This window comes from Artemia franciscana, chromosome 2, assembly GCF_032884065.1.
Source record: "Artemia franciscana chromosome 2, ASM3288406v1, whole genome shotgun sequence".
In the NCBI taxonomy this organism is placed as follows: Eukaryota; Metazoa; Arthropoda; class Branchiopoda; order Anostraca; family Artemiidae; genus Artemia; species Artemia franciscana.
In genome coordinates, this window is record NC_088864.1 from 57,689,385 (window position 1) to 57,706,651 (window position 17,267).

General features: G+C 37.0%; 1 protein-coding gene across 1 annotated transcript in view; it reads left to right on the forward strand.

Moving 5' to 3' along the window:
- Nucleotides 1-559: 559 nt before the first annotated feature.
- The window catches only part of LOC136043831 (uncharacterized), a 31,647-nt gene continuing 14,939 nt past the window's right edge, over nt 560-17,267 (forward strand). Inside the window, exons 1-2 of the mRNA XM_065728765.1 lie at nt 560-640; nt 1,635-1,796. Of these exons, the coding sequence (XP_065584837.1) occupies nt 1,641-1,796 (156 nt within the window). The 5' untranslated portion in view covers nt 560-640; nt 1,635-1,640. The remainder of the gene's footprint in view (nt 641-1,634; nt 1,797-17,267) is intronic.

The window sequence follows — 17,267 nt, forward strand, 5'->3', positions numbered from 1 at the left end:
ACTTATGATTTCCAATCGGATGACCCCCTACGAAGTTTATATGAGCTTCATAAAAGCCTTAAAGTAAATAATGAACAACTAGTATAATTGACAGCCCTTGCCCTGAGGGCTATGAGTGGGGTGGCATCCCCAAAGACTTAATTGCAGGGCCTTTCAACTATTCTGGACACAATGATTGTCTAAAAATGTTGATTGGATGTGTTTGGGGAAATGATCTATGGGGCTAAGAGGGGGGCTTTGCTCCAATCACTTTTGACTCTCAATGAGGCCACAATAACTTTTAATTGCCAATCGAACGAGCCCCTTTCAAAGTTTCTACGGCAAATCCTTCAATACGAAGGGCCTTGGTAAAAAAAAATAACACATATTCCCCACATCTCTTTTTACTTAGACACCGGTATTGCTCTGCCTATGATATTATATAAGTCTTATCAAATTTCTCATAAATGACAAAAGGTGACAAAGTTGGGATTTTTGTTACTCTATTTTTGAAGAGTCTTTATCTAAATAATTCAGTAAAAAGGAAAGGATGTGGTTACCAAAGGAAGTTTCCCGTACTAAAAAATCAGTGAATGTTCAAGTCTTGCAAGCTTAAAGAAAAGGAGTTTGACAAAAAGCAACTGTGTTGTTTGTTAAAGCTGTAAGTACACTATTTCCTTTAAAGTAAAAATAGGGTATAAATTCAACATTTGCTTCAAATGCCAGATGGGAAAAAATTTAGAAGGATGATGGATTTTTTATCATTTGACGATGTTACTTTTAGTGATTTTTTATGACGATTTTACTTTTAGAGATGCTAAACAATATTATGTCCGAAACAACCAAGGCCTTATATGGCCAAAGTTCATATGCCTAGGCCATATTATAGTCAGTTTGGTGGATGAAACAAAAATCACATTTGACTACAGCACCAATAACGTGTCTTGTCTGTGCATTGTTAAGCTGGGCAATGCTCGACTTTCCAGCGTAAAATCGTCTTTAAATTGTTTTTCCTTATTATTTTTTTTTTCTTCCAAAGGTGACCAGCCTTGGAAGCATCAACCAGTAGTAGCTAAAAACGGAAGAGGTCTCTTAGAAACCGAAATAGGAAGTTTAGAAATAGAAAGAAATGGACATTCTTTCTTAGCAAGAATCGTTTCATAAAAAGTTCAAAATTTTTTTTTATACTTCTTTATATCAATATGAAGGAGGGGGAGGGGAGTTTACCTCCTAGGATTCTTTCAATTGGAGGAACAATTTTAAATATGAACGTGATGTGGACTTAAAGGGGTTTCGCTAAATGTAGAAAATTTTTCAGAGTAAGATAGTGGAAAAATTTTCATCTATAAGCTTACATGCAGCTAAAATTTGCTTTGGTTACCGGATTCTGTATCACCTCGTTAAAGAAGAAATGTTTTCATTTGGGTTAATATTCAGTTAGTCCCTTTTTCAAACAAGGCAAAAAGAATCCATTTTCCAGCCTTCAATTTCTCTTCTTTGGTCAAGCCATGCAAGTAAGGAATTGCATAGTGATGTCGTTTCTTTATTTATGTTAAATAAAACTTATAGCATTGTGCCAGAAGTTAATTTAGTATTAAAACTTCTATGTTTTCCTTTTGGTAATATTTTCATAAAATAATTTTTTACTCTTCAAGATAAAAATGCATCTATATATTCTTTTGGGAATGATGTCGTATGTACCTACTATTCTAACTTTGGCAACCAGCCCGTTGACAGTTTCGCAAATGAGGGAAGAAATAGAGAGACAGAAGAAGGAATTCGGTTTGGAATGCGCAGATTCGTGTACTGAAACAGAGGTAAAGTGATTTGATCTACAGGGCAGATATCACAGTATAAATATATAACAGTAGCAAAAAGTTACTTAAGAAATAACATATATCAAAGCGCTTGGAAACGGAAAATTCGTCTACGTCAGAGCAATAGATCTCCCATAATCCCATCGTAATGCACTAAAAACTTGCTTATGCTCAAAAGGCGAAGTCATGTAGAGAGGTCTGGATTGATGTGTGTCAAAATCTTTAATGAAGAGTATAGGACTTTCCGCTACTGTTAATATGTTCATACTGTGGGCATATATTAATTTTATCGTCAAATCAGAAACCTCGTAATAGCTGAATTTGTCATTTTGACTAGTGGTTTTGAGAAATCGATAACATTACAACACAAATCTAATATTTTTTCCGAAACTTAAAAAAAACATGAGAATTATTTCGTTTTGTGAAATTACTATCATTGGAAGATTTATTTTTAGTATTAAGATCCTTATTACTTAAATTTTTCATTTTTTTGTACTGGATTTCAAAAATTTATAGAAAATATAAAAAAGCAAAGAGGATATAGAAACCTAAAACGAAGAAAAATAAAGGCATACAGAAATTACTATGAATGAAACAATGAAACCCAAACTAAAAGAAACTAAAATGAATAATCGCAGGTAACACATACTGTAATGGATGAACAGATGAATCCTAAACCGAGGAGGGAGTAAAGTGAATAGTCAAGTCCCTCTTAAGACGACTAAAAATTAACGCCATTAAGAGAAGGGCTGCCCCCTCCTAAATTCTCAAGAGGTCATAGCGCCATTTGCACTTTACTGAAAACAGAATATTTTTAAAAAAGTTTCTCTGAATCATTATAATGTTAAAAATCAGAAATCTGCTGAGACTTGCAGGAATTCATTATCATTAATTCTGAACATTCCGAAGTTTTGAATATGTCGAAATTCTTGAAAGGAGGGACAAAAAGTTTCGTTTTCCTCTCAAAAGTGAAATCCAAGAAATGACAAAAATGCTTCTTGTTTCGATTTATTTGAAATTTTTAGGAGCTGCTGCTAGGTCTAAAGGAAACACATATTTTTCTGGGACAGGAAAGGCGTTGACGGGGCCTTAAAATTTTCCTTTTCTGTTCTTGGTCAGTTTAAAAGTTGCACCCTTATTTGCAAAAATCGTTTGGACCAACAGAGGCCAGAAAAATACTCCGAAAAGCTCTTCTTCCAAACACAGTTTTTTTATGGCCTTTCAAATTACAAATATACAGGACTAAGAGAAACTTATTGAAGACAAAGATTAGGAAAAAATTTGACCAATTTGTTAGGCCAATCTTTCCTAGTCTTCCATCTGATTCAAAACAAAAATTCCAAACAAAATATTTTTTTTGTTAATTAAGATCCACTTGGCCCAGAGACTTCAAGGTCTTAATATTCAATTTGCTAAGAAAAAAGTGTTACCTGGCTGTTTTTGGGCTAATTGCCTGGAAAACAATTTTCATTTCAATTTTTTTTTGTGGACTGAGCACTTTGGTAGAGGTAATTTCATATTAAAGTTTCAAGCCAATCAAAAAAAAATTCACCATACCTTAGGGATCCCGTGAACCAGCTTAAGTTTCTTCAATCCTAGTCCTCCCAGTTAGCCCAGTCCAAGTTTCTTTTTTATGGTCAATGATTCTCTTGACCCTAGAACTCATGGGTGCAAGTTTCAAGCGGCTAGAAAAAGAATGGTTTTTTTTGGGGGGAACCCATTATTTTTTGTATCCTTTTCTTGCGGTTGGGATTCTCTTGAAGTAAGAGAATGGGGCACGGTCTTGGGGGACCGTACCCCCAAGCAATTTTATTTTACATTAGGTTTTTCTTGGCCCTGAGGAATCAAGAGTGTAAGCTACACACTGATCAGGGACAACAAGATTTTTGACCCATTTTCGGGCCCTCTCCATGCAATATCCCCTTCTAAGAAAACCTGTTACCCCTTTACCAAGCCCACGATTTTTAAAGTTTCAAGCCGACCAGAAAAACGTTTCATGGAGAAATTTCCTCCCCAGATTTAGAGGACCAGTCCCCCAACTAATAAAAGCCTCTTTTTTATCCAGCCTCAGTTTTTGGAGAATCGGGCCAAACTGTGTATTAGGGTATTCGTGACCCAAAGAATTGAGGATACAAGTTTTGGACCGATCAGAAAAATGTTCATTTTTCTCTGTATTTTCGGGGACCTGTGCCCCAAACTAAAATAGCTTTTTTTCAATTAAGGTCCTTTTGGCATAGGAAATGGATTTTGGTCCTTCGTTGGGTCCCATTTTCAGATAAACAATTGTATATTTTGTTTTCTAATTTTCTTTCCGTATTGGGACCTCCTTCACCAAAAAATTTAAGAATATAGGTTTTGGATCGAAAAGTCAAAAGAGTTTTTGTCCAGGTTTTTGGGAGGATTGTGCCCTGAAATAATTTTTTCTTTTTACAATAGTTTCTGTTTTGCCGGCGAACCTACGATTGTAAGTTTCTAGCAGATCAAAGACAAAAATTATTTTGGTTCATTTCTTGCCCCTTAACGCTTTTCCATATTCTAATAAAGCGTTTGTCCTCTTAGCCCAAAAATGACTTTTGAAGAATTCAAGTTAATCAGAAAAAAAAGTTTTTTTTTTACAATTCTTGGGCCCCTTACTTAGGAGCTGGCACCCTCATTAATAAAAGATTTTTGATATTTTCCAGGCCGCATTTTTTGGGAAATCAAATGCCTTGATCAATTTCTTCGTGCGCATTGGAGTACCTATAGCCCAAGAAGTGACAAGGAGGATACGAGTTTCAAACTGATTGGAAAGTGGCTTTCCTGTGGGCCCACTTTTTAGGGAGGATGTCCCAAAAATGCAACTATTTTGTAAAATAGGGACCCTTTGGCCCAGGGCCTTACAGTTTCGAAATTTTAACCGATTATGAAAAAATAAACACTTTGTCCGGTCCTATCTTTGGAGAAACTAATGCCTTTCTCTATTGTTCTGTCTGGATTGGGATCTCCTTAGCCCAAGGACTTTAAAATAGAAGCTTTGAACCCACTGAAAAATAGATTTTGGTAATTTTGGACTCAATTTTCTGGGGTCTGTAGCCTCAAGCAAAATTTGTTTGCATAGATTCTTTTTGGCCAAGGACCTACGGCTACAAATTTTGAACTGATCTAGGACAAACACTTTTTGGCCCATTTTTGGACCCTATCAGCCGTTCCCTACATACAGCAAGTGAGTTTTCTTTGATATAGGAATCGATTCCTGGAAGTTTCAAGCCAATCTGAAACACATATCACAACAATTCTCCCCTGTACTACTGCATAACCTATCTTTAACAATTTTCACTTTGCGTAATTTACTACCCTTATCCCAATGGCTTTGGGGTTCATATCATCAATGGAGGTATATCTATTGGGTCTTCCGACAACTTTGAGCAACGTAGCTGTTTCAAAATTTTTTACCTGAAGACATGTGGGTCAAGGTCGTCAAGATAACAAAAAAGTGCACTGGTGGGGGCTGATTTACCTCAAATTAGTTTCGACTTTTAAAAAGGGTACTGAAAGTTCCCATTTCCAGTCGAGCGGAATCTCAGCAAAGTATTACGATCACCCCTTCCATACGAAGTTTCCAGGGAAAAAACCACCTAGGTTCTGAGGCTATCTACCTTAGTTCTGCCCTAGGATGGATGGATGGATGATAGACTGTCTATCAACAAGCGAAAATAACATTATTTTTATACAATCCCGAAAAAGGCTTCATACCAGCTTTGCCTCTCACTCAGACTATCCGTCTTGGCTTTTTCTCTAATTGGCCAATGGCTTGATGTCAACTTGATTTTAAATCAAAATCAACGAACTTCGGCCCCAACATCGACTTTACTTAGTCAACTTCGGAGTTTTACCTCTAACTCTTATCTGTTTTCTGCTTTTGTGAAAGGTAACGGACAGTTCCAATTATGTTACATCTCTGAATAGGTCCACTCCAAATTGAACATTAATTTTTAAGAAAGAATTCTGATGAAAGTACAGAGTGATGAGCTTAAAACAAACAATATTTTGCATTTCATCAATTGTTTTGGATCAATTAGTTCGTGATTTTACCGTATATTGGTAGAATTCTGATATCCTTTGAGTAGAGTTTTCGACCTTGCTGATTCTAATAGTACACTTTTTATTTCAATCTGGTACCATTTTCTACGGGGTTTTGGCTCCTTTTCAAAATTCTTATACATTTATTTTCGAAACAAAATTTTAATATTTAGATTAATCGAAATAATAATTACCATTAGTGAATCAACTACAAATTTCATTTTTTTCTCACCGGATACTTTTTCGTCAAAATTCATTTTTAAACTTGTGATTATTATGAACCGTGTTTTGGTCCTTACACGGTTCCACCTGTTGCTGCAACCGCGTAACTTTACCCTTGCTTTGTTTAACACAACCCAGTCGGCTGCAACGGAGACAATACAATGCAGACAATTAGTAGACAACATCTTAGTAGATAACAGTCGTCAAACTATAGGCCTGTTTTTGTTAAAGTGGTCATTCTAGTTCATTCCTCTCTTTTCAAGCCCTATTAAGGAATTAAATAAAAAAAAAACTAGTTTTTTAAACTGAAAGTAAGGAGCGATATTAAAACTTAAAACGGACAGAAATTACTCGGTGTATGAAATGGGTTGTCCCCTCCGCAATCCCTCGCTCTTTACGCTAAAAGTTTTAATTGTTTTAAAAAGTAGAATTGTGACAAAGAATCAAACTTTAGCGTAAAGAGCAAGGGATTGCGGAGGGGACAACCCATTTCATACACGGAGTAATTTCTGTCCGTTTTAAGTTTTAATATCGCTCCTTACTTTCAGTTTAAAAAAAACTAGTTTTTTTATTTAATTTCTGAACGTTTTTGAATTAATGCATTTTTGATTTTGGCTCTCCGCACATTAATTAGTAAAATTAAACTTGCATGTTAATTTTTTTTGGCTAAACGGCTTTCTCTTAGTTTTGATCAGACGATTTTGAGAAATAAGGGGTGGGGAAGGAGGCCTAGTTGCCCTCAAATTTTTCGGTTACTTAAAAAGGCAACTAGAACTCTTAATTTTTAACGAAAGTTTTTATTAGTAAAAAATATACGTAACTTAAGAACTAACTTGCGTAACAAACTTTTATGCTCTTATATTTTTTATTATGTATATGAGGGGGTTTGTCCCCTCGTCAATACCTCTCCTTTTACACTAAATCTTAAGTTTTATCCCAATTCTTTAAGAATGACCCCTGAATCAGAAAGGCCGTGGAATAAGTAGTTGAAACTACTAAAAACACTTAGCATAAAGAGCAAGGTATTTATCTCCTCCTAAATACCTCGCTCTTTATGCTAAAGTATTTTTAGAACCCCTCATATACGTAATAATCTCTGTTAGTTTTAAGTTTTAATGCTACTCTTTACTTTAAGTTGAAATTTTTTTTTGTGTTTACATTTTCATTGTTTTTTTTTTATAGTAATGCTAGAAAATCCCGCGCCCTTTTCATTGAATTTCTCTTCCCCCATGACATGTTCCTCCAAGAGAAGATCCTCCCACATAGCCTCCTCCCCTCAACCCCACCCCAAACCAAAAAAATCCCCCTGAAAACGTCTGTACACTTCCCAATAACCATTACTGTATGTAAACACTGGACAAAGTTTGTAACTTGCAGCCCCTCCCCCACGGACTGTGGGGGAGTGAGTCATTCCAAAGACATAGTTAATATGGTTTTCGAACAAAATGGCTATCTCAAAATGGCTATGCGGAACAAAATGGCTATCTCAAAATTTGGATCCGTTGACTTTGGGAAAAAAATGAGCGTGGGAGGGGGCCTAGGTGCCCTCCAATTTTTTTGGTCACTTAAAAAGGGCACTAGAACTTTTCATTTCCGTTAGAATGAGCCCTCTTGCGAGATTCTAGGACCACTTGGTCGATACGATGACCCCTGGGAAAAAAAAACAAAAAAAAAACAAACAAAAAAACAAATAAACACGCACCCGTGATCTGTCTTCTGGCAAAAAATACGAAATTCCACATTTTTGTAGATAGGAGCTTGAAATTTTTGCTATAGGGTTCTCTTATACACTGAACACGATGGTATGATTTTCGTTAAGATTCTATGACTTTGAGGGGGTGTTTCCCCCTATTTTCCAAAATAAGGCAAATTTTCTCAGGGTCATAACTTTTGATGACAAAGATTAAATTTGATGAAACTTATATATCTAGAATCAGCATAAAAATTCGATTATTTTGATGTATCTTTTAGCATCAAAATTCCGTTTTTTAGAGTTTCGTTTAGTATTGAGCCGGGTCGCTCCTTACTACAGTTCGTTACCACGAACTGTTTGATTATGTTAGCTTTACTTAACTACTACGATTAGCTAAACTTTTCTGGTTTTATGATGGAATAATTCCTTCCCTGTCTAATCAAGTTCAGAAGCAATAAGGCCTTGCTACACGTGCAATTGAACATACTAAGTGCGAATAAATTGAAATGACACATTCAAACAGTTCGTAGTAATGAACAGTAAGTAAGGAGCGACACGACTCAATAGTAACTGAAACTATAAAAAATGGAATTTTGATATCAATAAGTATATCAAAAGGATCGGCTTATATGAGATTTAGCCCATAAAAGGCTACAAAGGGGGAAACACCCCCTAAAAATTGAAGATCGTTAATGAAAATCACACCAACAAATTCTTCGCATTAGAGAATTTTACTGCACATGCTTCATGCTCCTACCAGCAAACATGTGGGATCACGGATAAATGTTTATTGTTTGTCTTTTTTTGGGGGGGTGATCGTATCGAACCAATGGTCATAGAAAATCGAGAGAGGATGCATTGGAACGAAAATTGAGAGTTCTAGTTTCCTTTTAAGTTGCCAAAAAGATTGGAGGGCAACTTGCCGATCAAAATTTTGAGATAGCCATTTTATTCAACATAGTTGAAAAGTGCCAAAACTATGCCTTTGGAGATAACATGAACTCCCCAGAACCTGGGAATAGGTGTTTAAGTTATACAGTTTGTCCATTCTTACGTATAGTATTTGCTATTGGGAAGTATGTAGGCCTGTTTTTTTTTGGGGGGGGTGTGTGCTCAGAGTGGGTTTCCATGGGGATAATTTTTCGCGTGGCGGTAAGTTTTTGTGAGCTTTGGGTGAACTTTGTAGGGAAAATTTTACACTGGGGGGGGGGGGTTGACAGAACCCTACACGAAATTGATTTATCTTGCTTGCTCTTTGGATACTCAATTTTATGTGTGTCAATGTTGCGGGGGAATTTTCAGCGTCTTTGGATTTCTGGGAAATTAATTCCACAGAGAGGGAGATTTCCGGAATGATCGGAAAAGTAATTAGAACCTAAAGTTTTTTTTTCAAATGGAAGTATGCTAAAGAGAATTTTTCAGGCTGAATCATCTGCAAGAAATTTTACTGAGGGGGGAGTGGATTTTTAGCGAGAATAGAATTGCCCGGAAGGAAGCGAACAGAAATTATTCCGTTCATGGAGGGTTTGCCCCCTCCTCAATACCTTGCTCTTTACGCTATTGTTTGACCGTTTGTCAATTTTTTGAAGAACACCTCCTGAAACACAGGGACCATTTAATTAGAATAGGAAGCTATTTTAAAAGAGCTAAAACTTTAGCGTGAATAAGCAAGGCATTGAGGAGGGGGGGCACCGTTTGAAACACGGAATAATTTCTGTTCGTTTTGAGTTTTAATGTTGCTCCTTACTCTCAGTTGAAAAAATGTTTCTTTTGTTTCATATGTAGTAAGAAGTAGTTAAAGCGACCGGACGCATTTGAAACAAAGAAGAAGAAGAAAATCAACAGCAGAAGAAAATCAACATTGCAAATGAAAGAACACAGTTGCAAAAGTGTTTTCCTCTTTTTTTCACAAATGGAGCATATTTGCTCAGGCTCGTAACTTTTGTTAGATCATTTTAAACTTAATGAATTTTATATCTTTGGAATTGTCACAAAAACTAATTCTTTTAGTATGATGTTGTTACCAAAATCTCTTTTGTAAGTTCTGGATACTGTAAGCACGAATCACTCCTTGCTCACAGTTCGTTCCCGCATAATTGTTTCTTAAGTAATAAAAGTAATAAAAGTAAAGTAATTAAGTAATAAAAGTTAAACATAAACCCAGCAGCCCTGTTTAAAAATCGAAAAAAAAGTTTCTGGTAACACTTGCCCCCCCCCCTCTCCTGGTAGATTAGCTGACGAATTCTGAGGATGCCCGCCACCTATTATTAGAATGTAACATCTTATGATGCAATGAAAATATTTGTTTGCAATAAGAAGAGTGCTATCTATATTCAGGCTTATTCAGAATGAACGAATATTAAATATTATGTAATGCATCCCCAGCCCCCCAGATTTTCTTCTATATATGCCTCAACACTGATGAAATATTAGAGACTTGGGTGTTAAAATGCATTTTTAAAGGCATTAGCCCCCCACCCTACGTAATGACCCATTGGTCCTCCTCCGAACTAGCTTTTACAAAATTATTGATCATTTGACGTAATTTTATTAGACATCAAGTGAATCAGCTTGATTAAATGTTACTTTAAATTAAGTGTCGGAATTAACTGTTTTTTTAATGGACTACTTTATTGTTTAAAAACAAATGTGCCCTCATGCGGCATTAATGCTCCTTGAACTTGATAGGTCAATAAATAGTTTTCAATAATTTTAATTTGACTGGCTCTCTCAGAATTTTCAATTGATAGCAAATTGGATTAAGACTGTTTTTGGTGGCTGAAAGAGAGTAATAAAAGTTTCGATTTCCATTAGAATGAGTCGTTTCGCCATTTTCTATGAGCATTGATTTGGTAAGATAGCCCCTGAAATATAAACCCTTATCCGTGAGCTTCCCTCTCAAAAAAAGGAAAAAAAATTGTCAATCCTTCAAATAACGAAATTATGCTTAACGAAATTTGAATGGTAAACCAAAAGTTGTACCAAATAATTATTCTGGGACAATCAGAGGTAACGTAGCGTTGCCTATAGAAAAGGCCATACGGCTCCAATGTTTTTTTTTTCCAAGAGGCACTTCATATGAAAGGGGTCATCACATAAACTTCGGAGGGGGCTCATTCGATTGGAAATCGGAAGTTTTTAGTGCCCTTTTTAAGAGTAAAAATGATCAGATGGTAACTAGCCCCCCCTTCCCTCACGCCCCTTTTTCCCAAATGTATCCGATAAAAATTTTGAGATGTCCAATTTGTTAAAAATAGTTCAAAGATTATATAACAAAAACTCCAGTGTCGATAAAATCCCCAGGGCCCGGGGGCCGGCGTTGTAAGTTATTCCCTGGGGCATATATGGTTCTTATGGAAGTATATGCTTGTATAAACTTCAAAGAGGGCTCACTTTTGATTGGGTATTCAAAAATCTAGTTCAGTTTTTGAGTTTCAACAGAGATTGGAGGGTAACTAGACCACCACCCCCCCCCCCCCCCAATTGCTCCTTTTTCTCAAAATGAATCCGAGAAAATTTTTGGGATAGCCATTTTGTTAAAAACAGTTCAAGTGTCAGATAACAAAATTCAGGTGTTAACACAACCACAAGGGCCCGGGGGCTGGTGTTGTAAGTTATCCTCTAATGGCATATACGGTTCTTATGGAAGGAATGCTCGTATAAACTTCAGAGAGGGCTCATTTGACTGGAAATTGAATGATCTAGCTCAATTTTTAATATTTAAAAGAGATCCGAGGGCAACTAGCCCCGATCCCCTCCACGCTTTTTTCCTCAAGCCCATCCGATAAGAATTTTGAGGTAGCCATTTTTCAAAAAGGCTTCAAAGATAACGTAACGAAAACTCTGGGGCTAACAAAACCCCCAGGGCCCGAGGGCTGGCGTTACAGATTATACCTTGGGGGTCATTGGGCTCATTTGATTGAAAGTTGAAAACTCAAGTTCACTTTTTAAGAGTCAAAACAGACTGGGGGGGCAAATAGCCCCCCCACGACTTTTTTCCCCAAACTCATCCAATAAACAATTTGAGATAACCATTTTGTTGAAAGTAGTTCAGAGGTCAGATAAGAAAAACTCTGGTGTCGATACAACCCAACAGGGTCTGGGGACTGGGGTTCTAAGTTATGCCCTGGGGGTATATATGGTTTTAATGGAAGAGATGCTCGTGTAAACTTCATAGAGGGCTCATTTGATTGGAAATTGAAAGTTCTAGCTCACTTTCTAAAAGTCAAAAGACATGGGAGGGCAAATAGCCCCCCTCACCCTTTTTCCCCAGACCTGTCCGATATAAATTTTAGAGAGTAATTTTTGTGTAAAAATAGTTCAAGAATTAGATAATAAAAAAAACCCTGATGTTGCCTAAAGTAAAGGCCATACGGCTCCAATGTTTTATTGTTGTTGTTTTTTTCCCAAGGGTACTTCACATGGAAGAGGTGTTCGCATAAACTTCGGAGGGGCCTCATTCGATTGGAAATCGGAATTTCTAGTGCCTTTTTTAAGAGTCAGAATTCGGAAATCAGAAATTGGAGGGCAAAGAGCCCCTCCCCTCACTCTTTTCCCCCAAGTACCCCGATAAAAATTTTGAGATTGTCATTTTGTTAAAAACATTTCAAGGATCCAATAACAAAATCTCCGGTGTAAAAACAACCCTCCAGGTCCCGGGGGTAGACGTTGTAACTTATACCCGGGGGGTATATATGGTTTTATGTAAGGGATGCTCGCATAAACTTCAGAGAGGACTAATTTGATAGGAAATTTAAAATTATAGTTCACTTTTTAAGAGTCAAAAGAGATCGAAGGGCACCTACCCTCCCCCCCTCACACCCTTTTTCCCCTAAACCCATTCGATAAAAATTTTGAGATAACCATTTCGATAAAAATAGTTTAAACATTAAATAACAAAAACTCCCGGGTAGACACAAGCCCCCTAAACCCGGGAGAAACTGTTTTAGGTTATGCATCGGGGGCATATCAGGTGTTAATGAAATGGCTGGTCGTATGAACTTCAGAGGTAGCGCATCTGATTGGAAATTCTAGATGCTTTTTTATCAGTCACAAGAAATCAGAGGATATCTACACCCCCACCCCTCCACAAACACACCCTTGTTTCTCTACATGCCTGTGATCATAATTTTGAGATTGCCAGTTTGTTGGAAGTAGTCCAACGATCAGATAACAAAAATTCGGAGTCAACATAACCCATCCCCTGAGGGTCCGAAGGGAGAGTTATAAATTATGCCCTGGGGGCATATAAAGTTTTTATGAAAGAAGTTGTCTTATAAACCTCGGAGGGAACTCAAATGATTAAAAGTTGAAAGTTCTAATTCCCTTTTTAAGAGTCAAAACTGATTCAATGGCAACAGACCCTCCCCCCAACCCTTTTTTCCCGAAATGCGTCCGATCGGATTTTTATATCCATTTGGTTCAAAATAGACGAAATATAATATAACAAAAACTCTAGGAATGACAAAGTCCCCCCCCCCCAGAACAGGGGGTAAGTGTTCTAAATTATGCCCCGGGGCGTATAAGGTTTTTATGAACAGGATAGTCGTACAAACTTCAGTGGGGGCTCATTTGATTGTAAATCAGAATTTATATAGCTCTTTTTAAGAGTCAAGAGTTATCAGAGGGCAACCTTCCACAGCCCCCCTCAAGGCCCTTTATTTCCCAAATATATACGAACAAAATTATGAGACAGCCATTTTTCCAAATAACTTAAAGATCAACTAAATAAAACTTAGGGGTCGACACCCCCCAGAGCCCAGGGGAAGTAATGTAAGTTGCGCCTCAGGGGCAGATAAGGTTTTATGGGAGGGGTGGCGGTATAAACATTAGAAATGGCTCATTTTATTGGAAATTGAAAGTTCTAGTTACCTTTTTAAGAGTCACAAAAGTGATCAGCGAGCATGTACCCCTCCCCACACCCACTTTACCCCAAATACATCCGATCAAAATTTGGAGATAGCCAATTTGTTTGAAGTAATCCAACGATCAGATGACAAAAAAACTTCAGGGTCAACATAACCCCCCGCCCCAAAAAAAACCGGGAGAAGGGTTTTAACTTATATCCTGGGGGCATATACAGTTTTTATGGAAGAGGCGGTCGTATAAAATTCGAAGTGGCTCAAATGATTAGAAATTGAAAGTTCTACTTCCCTTAATAAGAGTCAATAGCGATCCGATGACAAGTAGCCTCCCAACACCAACCCTAAGGCCATAAGGCTCCGATGTTTATTTATTGTTCACCAAAGGCACTTCATATGGAAGGGACGGTCACATAAACTTCGGGAGGGGGTTTCATTCAAACTGGAAATTGGAAATGATAATGCCCTCCTTAGGAGTCAAAACTGATCGAAGGGCAAATACCCCCACGCCCTTTTTCCCAAATACATCTGATAAATAGTTTGAAGATAGTTTAAAGATCAGATAACAAAAACTCAGGGGTCAACACAAACCCCGAGGGCCCAGGGGCAGGCCTTGTAAGTTACGCCCAGGGGGCATAAATGGTTCTTATGGAAGGGCTGCTCGTGTAAACTTTAGAGGGGGTTCATTTGATTGGAAGCTACAAATTCTAGTTAACTTTTTAAGAGACAAAAGAGATAAGAGGTGAGCAAGCCCCCCCCCACATGCCCATTTCCCCCAAACCCATCCGATATAAAATTTGAGATTTTAAAATTTGCCATTTTATTTAAAATAGTGCAATCATCAGATAATAAAACTCTAGGGTCGATAGAGCTTCCAAAGCCCAGTGGCAAGTGTTTTGAGTTATGGCCCGGGGCATATAAGGTTTTTATGTAAGGGGTGATTGTATATACTTCAGAAGTACCCCATTCGATTGGAAATTGGAAGTTCCAGTTATGCTTTTAAGAGTCAAAAGTTATCGGAGAGTATCTATATATTATGGAATTATTCTTGAATTTATTGATGTCTTTTAGTTTTACTGCTGATGATGAACACTGTATATGTGTTCGAAATATCCAGTTAAAATTTTTTATATCTGTTCACTTTCGATTAAAAGATTTGCATATATTTTCAGAAGGGGGTTAAACAATTCGAAAACCTTATAAAAGAAAACCAAAAGTTCGAAGTTTAGTAGAAATCGATGTTGAAAATTGAACGTCGCTTGCCGAGTCCAAGGGTCTGATGGGTGGTAATTGCAAAAAATATGTGTATATGTTTTAACAAGGGGATTACAACAATTCAAAAACATTAAAAATGAAAACCAAAAGTTTGAAGCTTAGTAGAAATTGATATTAGAAATTGGACGTCCTGTGCCGAGTCCCAGGGCCTAATGGCTGGTAGTTGCTAAAATATGTGTATTGTTATTATTATTATCATTTATTGGGAAACCCGTCACACAAAAAAAGCGGAAGACGGAGCAATAAACGAAAGAAAAAGATATATATATATATATATATATATATATATATATATATATATATATATATATATATATATATATATATATATATATATATATATATATATATATATATATATATATATATATATATATATATATATATATATATATATATATATATCATATATATATATATACTAGCTGTTGGGGTGGCGCTTCGCGCCACCCCAACACCTAGTTGGTGGGGCGCTTCGCGCCCCCCAAGCCCCCCCCCCGCGCGCGTAAGTCGTTACGCGCCATATTAGTTACGCGCCATTGTAGTTGTGTCCCTGTGTCCCACCTGTGAACATAGATAGATTTATATATGTGTTTCAAACTACGTAAAAATTGCGAATATACAACATTCTTAGCTTTCCCACTACTGGGATCTTTCCGTTTCCAATTGCCAGCAATTGATCTGAAAATGTTTGACCAGAGTCACCGTTTTACAATCGGACACGCATATTTGTAGTTAATTTTAATATTTTTACGTGTGCCCATAAATTAGAATTTTTCAGGCAAGCATTCATTTCGTCTGCAGGTGTTAAACTACGTAAAAATTGCGAATATACAACATTCTTGGCTTTCCCATTGTCTGTGCATATACAAAGCCGTATGTACTAATAATGACGTCATATGCAAACGCTCTTTTTACAAACAAACAAACATGCATACACACAACTCGTTTTTATATAGATAGATAGATAGATAGATACAATACAAATTAACTGCGTAAAACTTGCGAATATACAACATTCTTCGCTGTCCAATTGTCGCTGCATATAAATAGATTGTCAGGTTTACCGACCCTCGAACATGCAACGTACAATTGTCCATGGGAAAAACAATCAGTATTAAGATCTATACCACATTTTTCTAATTATTGACCTTGAGCTTTGTTAATGGTGATTGCAAATGCTAATAGAATTGGGAATTGCAATCTTTTAAACTGAAAAGGCAGATCCGTTGGAATCATGGGAATGCGAGGAATAAGAACAGCCTCACCCTCAAAAGGCCCTGTCAAGATTGTGGCCTCTATTAGGTTTTCCATTGTTTTTTTTTACGGCAAGTCGCGTGCCATTGCAAAGCTTTGGTGGGTTGATATTTCTTAAAAGTATTATTGGTACGCCTATTTTTAGTTGTAGCACGTGTGGTGGAAACCCTGAAAGATCTATGGAATTTAAAAATTCAGATGGATAATTAACCGCTTCATTTGGTTCCAAAACTGTGTCGACTGACTTGTAAAGGACTGCCTGGTCTCGAATCTTGGTCAAAACAATATTGTTGATTTCGTGGACGTCTATATTTTTGGGTGCGAGAATCGCTCTTTCACTTAGCCATTTATTATTTTTATAATTTTATAGAATATTCGGAAATACTTTTTCAATCAATTCATTTTTGGACGTCACTAAATTACAGAAATCAGCAGGTAGTTGTATACGTCCTGAAATTGAGTCTACTGGGAGCTTTCCGTTTCCAATTGCCAGCAATTGATCTGAAAATGTTCGACCAGAGTCATCGTTTTGCAATCGGACACGCATATTTGTAGTTAATTTTAATATTTTTACGTGTGCCCATAAATTAGAATTTTTCAGGCAAGCATTCATTTCGTCTGCAGGAGTTGATCTAGGTATTATAGGTAATGTTTGCCTGAAATCTCCCGCAAGCAATATTAATGCGCTGCCAAAGGGTTTCGACTTCCCTCTCAAATCTTTCAAGCATTGATCCAGAGCCTCGAGCGATTTTTTGTGTGCCATTGTGCACTCATCCCAAATAATAAGTTTGCATTGCTGCAATACTTTACCCATCCCAGATGATATGGAAATATTGCACGTGGGAGTTTCTGTAGAATGCAAATTCAGAGGCAATTTCAAAGCGGAATGAGCAGTTCTTCCACCAGGCAGCAATGTTGCGGCTATTCCGGACGACGCAATTGCCAACGCTATATCATTTTTTGATCGAATTGATGCCAGAATCAGTTTTATCACAAACGTTTTACCAGTACCTCCTGGCGCATCCAAAAAGAAAATTTCTCCAACGTTGTTATCGACACAATGCATTATCGTATCATAAATGTCTTTTTGTTCCGACGTTAACT